Source organism: Aplysia californica, unplaced genomic scaffold (genome assembly GCF_000002075.1).
Source record: "Aplysia californica isolate F4 #8 unplaced genomic scaffold, AplCal3.0 scaffold00683, whole genome shotgun sequence".
Taxonomy (NCBI): Eukaryota; Metazoa; Mollusca; class Gastropoda; order Aplysiida; family Aplysiidae; genus Aplysia; species Aplysia californica.
Genome location: NW_004797953.1, coordinates 216,913 through 221,858, shown reverse-complemented (window position 1 = coordinate 221,858; position 4,946 = coordinate 216,913). Strand labels below are relative to the sequence as shown.

Sequence of the window (4,946 nt, the reverse complement as noted above, 5' to 3'; positions counted from 1 at the left end):
ATAATTTGCTAACATCTACATAGTGTCACATCAAATAAGGTCCCGCGAGCTATTTTGCTTATTTTGAGAAGCTGATTCCGAATATGAAATCAGTTTTGAGACGTAAAAATCATTTCAAAATTTGCTGCCACGCAGGATTAAACTTTGAGCACAAAATTTTAAAAATAATCATCATATATCCCAAACCGATTTCATATTCAGAATCAGCGTCTTAAACTCAAAATAAGCAAAATGGCTTGCGGAGAATCTGATCTGATGCGATACTATGTAAATGTTAGCAAATTATTTTATTTGTAAATTTTTGTTGTCAATGGTGAAGTTGTGTATCAACGTCACCCGGTGAAAACACACACACACACACACACACACACACACACACACACACACACACACACACGCGCGCGCACACACACACACACACACACACACAAATACAAATGTATAATCTAACTTCGTAATTGGGAATTAAATTGCGTTCCCTGCGTGAAAATCACGCAGGGAACGCAATTTAAAGCCTGATTACGAAGTTAAATTATATTATATTTGTGTGTGTGTGTTTGTTTGTTTCACCGGGTGACCTTGATAGTTGATACACAACTTCAACATTGGCGATCAATTAAAAAATATAATAATTTGCTAAAATCTACATAGTATCGCATCAAATAAGGTCCCGGCAAGCCATTTTGCTTATTTTGAGAAGCTGATTCCGAATATGAAATCGGTTTTGAGACGTGATAAATATTTTTTATAAATTTTGTGCCTCCTGTTTAGGCTAGTGCCGCACTACGACAGTTTGTCCTGGGACAGACCCGTCTGGATTTTGAAACCTTTGAATTGGAGTATAATGTACCGCACCTATTACGACAGGACATTCTTGTCGAGTTGAGTCCCGAGCAGTTGTGAATTGCTACAAAATCGGCGGGACAGGACTATCCCAATCCCGGGGCAATATTGTCTGTGATTATAGAGAAATATAGCCGCCTACCGCATTAGGACAAAACTGTCCCAGACTTGGTGGCGCCTGATGTCAAGATCGTGGGGCTTGCACGTTGTAACGTAGAATCACTTCAAAATTTGCGCGCAGGATTAAAACTTTGGGCACAAAATTTTAAAGATAATTATCCTATCTCAAAACCGATTTCATATATTTGGAATCAGCGTCTCAAAATAGGCAAAATGGCTTGTGGAGAACCTTCGTCAATTGTGAAGTTGTGCATCAATGTCACCCGGTGAAACACACACACGCACACACACACACACACACACACACACACACACACACTCACACACACAGAGAGAGAGAGAGAGAGAGAGAGAGAGAGAGAGAGAGAGAGAGAGACACACACATACATACATACACACACACATACACACAAGTATACATACACACATACACACTCACATACACGCACACGTAGACACACATACACACGCTCACACACATACACACATACACACACACGTACACACACACACACACTTACACACGTACACTTACACACACATACCCACACACACACGTATACGCACATACACACACACACACACACACACACACACACACACACACACACACACATACCAAATATAATTTAACTTTGTAATTGGGAATTAAATTGCTTTCCTCGCGTGATTTTTGCTAATTTTGGGTCGCTGGTCACGAAAATCTTATTATTTTTTTTATATTTGGACAATATTTAAGCCGCCTTATGGGCCGGATGAGTCCTGTCCTTGTGCGGTATCTGTTTCGACATGCAAAAAATCGACGGTGGGATAGGACAGTCCTGTCCGAGACAAGAATGTCGTAGTGCGGTACTAGCCTTAACCACAAGCGGTGGTAAATTTTAACGTGATTACATGTCACAACGATCTTGACTGCGGGCTCCACCAAGTCTGGGACAGTTTTGTCCTTATGCGGTAGGCGGCTATATTTCTCTATAATCACAGACGATATTACCCCAGGACTGGGATGGTCCTGTCCCACCGATTTTTGTAGCAATTCACAACTGCTCGGGACTCAAATCGACAAGAATGTCCTGTTGTAATAGGTGCGGTACATTACACTCTAATTCAAAGGTTTCAAAATCCAGACGGGTCTGTCACGGGACAAACAGTCGTAGTGCGGTACTAGCCTAAGACCGATCCGTGATTTCGAGTTTTTCGTGTTGGTATTATCGTGTCCGACTGAGTGCTTTACGCAACTGCACGTAATGATATATTCTGTGCGGCCTGTATGGGTGCTGTGGACACATAGCCTAATACTGAGAATCGGAATGTTACTAAGTTTATTTTCAAGCTCTGAAACAACGTTTCAACATTAAAACAAAAGAAAGCAATCATCTACAGTATAATTTACAAATAGTTTTATTATAAACCAACATTCAAGAACAATGCAAGGTTCATTCTTAAAAGAAAATCAGAACCCTGAAATATTAGACTCAAATATAATAATACAAATCGATATACTGGGACAATGCTTATACATTAACAATCCCCCCCCCCCCAAAAAAAAGCCCCCAAAATTTATTTTTTTCAGATGGGCCTAGTATACTGACAACAATGTAACGAAAAGCTGAGTGCTTTGCCGTCTATGTTATGTAGGAAGTAACACAGCAGCCTACACACTGTTTTGCCCAGCTTACCCGCTTCACATGGACTGGAAGTGGGAACACAAATTATTGATCATTATCCAGGACCCCTGAGACCGCAGGTGCTTTCGGGGTTTTCCGGAATAATACGTTCTATGGTACACTATTTGGTCTCGGGTTAGGAAAAGTAAGAGTAAAAGGTTGTAGTTGCGATTATAATAATATTATGCTGTTGCTGCGTTCGTTTTGGCCTTGATAAATCAGCAATGTGACTACATACTACATGTATCAGTGCACATGATTAAAGATTTGCTCTGCGATAGACAATGTATGGTTGATGCATGGTGAAAGGTTACTCAAAACATTGAAAACACACGGTTGAGCGATTAAATTTTTAAAAATATTTTGTTTTAACTTGTTGTTTTTTTGGGGGGGGAGCGGAACTCTAATGTTGAGTGTGAAGCAACATCTGCGATGCGCCTTTTTAATGGGTAGTCGCAGTCCCAGGGGACACCCTGAGCAAGTCAAGATAACCTAAACTAAAATAAATAATAAAAATTTTAAAAATTGAAATAAATAAATAAAAATAGATTAATGAAAATGGGAGCTGCACTGCAGGGATCTGGAAATGAACCTCTGTGAAACTGTCTGTTGGTGGATTTATACATACAAATGTGTTACATTATGTGCATATTATATAACAGTGTACTGTAGTGTACATCAAGTATATTAAGTACAAGTCTGCATTATCATCATCAAAAAGAACACAATTCAGTAAGCCAAATGCGTCTCTCAGACTGATTACATTCAAAGCGTGCACACAGGACATCTATATATGTACACCATTCTTACTTAACACTTTTCGGTCACTTGGCGCAATAATGCGCCGGTGAAATTATCTGTTCCGGTCACCTGGCGCTCAAGAAGTCGGTTGCAGTCGCTCTCATGGCTGGGTGACCAGATGGGGTATTTTTGTACTGCTGGCTGTGTGACTGCAAAGTGTTAAACTAAAAATGATAAAATATTTTAAAAACTTCCATGTATACATTTTAGGATATTATACAGTGGCTGTCGACACCAGCATTGATGAGAACGTTTTGTTCGGTATCATAAAAAGAGAGATTATTGTATTTATCCTTTTTAACAACCCTCGTCTCTGACTTTTTGTATAAATGACAGCCTTCTCCCTAGAATTACCGTTCCAGGCAATTTTCGTTAATAAAAATCATGATCTCTTGTTCTAGTTTGCATATAAAGAAGATCGTCGACATGAGAACATCTTCTAAAAGTAAGACCTAGAAAAAAGCAAAGTAGCCAAATGATTTCACCTTAACGGCCCACCCTGGATGAAGGAGTCAAGAAGTAAAATTTAACAGTGACACCCTCCAACCACCCACAAATTCAGGAGTTGCCCATCTTATAAAACATTAGTCTTTTGTTTGTTTACATATATTTTCTGAACCTCTCTGCTAACTTGCTACCCGCCATCTTCAAATCAAATATCCTATCAAACCTTTCGCTCTGCTCAACAGTAAACCGTTCGCGCCAGCCACCAATCGTTCCCTTGACCATCATGCCCGCACAGCCGTCCTTCAGAAGCGACTCTGTGTGCTGAATGGCAGCTCCTCTCTTCTCTTTCATTTTGGCGAAGCTTGTTGCGAGAGCAAGCTGTTCTACGTCCACGTCGGTTCGGCCGAGGAATTCGCACAAGGCTTTGATTTCTCTCACTGGGTCTTCTTTCAGCATCTCGTACTGCACGATGTGCACTGGGCAGTCCGGGTAATCCTGCATGAACTTCTCCGCCGTCAGGATGTGGTCAAACCAGGAACCCCACTGGATCTCTCCCGAATACTGGGGAGGGAAAGGGTTTAAAAGTTAGTGGCTTTTTATTAAGTTTGTTGACTTTTTGTTTTTGTTGTTGTTGCTGCTGATGATGGTGATGGTGTCGCAATACACGTAATTACTTTTGTATAATGACAGAGAAAGCTCACAAGACTTTATAATAATAAATTTGATGGCCAGTTCGTTCCAGTTACCAGTTTATCACTGAACCCTTCACTGATTCATTGTTTTTGCACGAGTTTGATGCTTTGCTAGAACGATAAATGATTATTGGTTTATCAGCCTCAGGAGAGTAATTTCCATAGTAAACTCATTCGGTGCCAGTTTCACGCGAATGCTTAGTGCATTCAGGTAATTTGGTCTTTTAAAAATCTAGATGTGTTTCACCCCTAATCAACACATTTAGATAATTTAGGTGACAGGCTTGCGACACCTGCCTGTCAGGGCCAGCCTGGGCTGAGACGGTTACACTATCCAAGTAGAAAGACCAAGACACTCGATTTTTTGTTTAAATCC

General features: G+C 40.4%; 1 protein-coding gene across 1 annotated transcript in view; it reads right to left on the bottom strand.

The window, feature by feature from the left end:
• Positions 1-2,348: 2,348 nt before the first annotated feature.
• The window catches only part of LOC101859735 (sulfotransferase 1A1), a 6,155-nt gene continuing 3,557 nt past the window's right edge, over positions 2,349-4,946 (bottom strand). Inside the window, exon 2 of the mRNA XM_005108362.3 lies at positions 2,349-4,439. Coding sequence (XP_005108419.1) covers positions 4,032-4,439 — 408 coding nt within the window. The 3' untranslated portion in view covers positions 2,349-4,031. The remainder of the gene's footprint in view (positions 4,440-4,946) is intronic.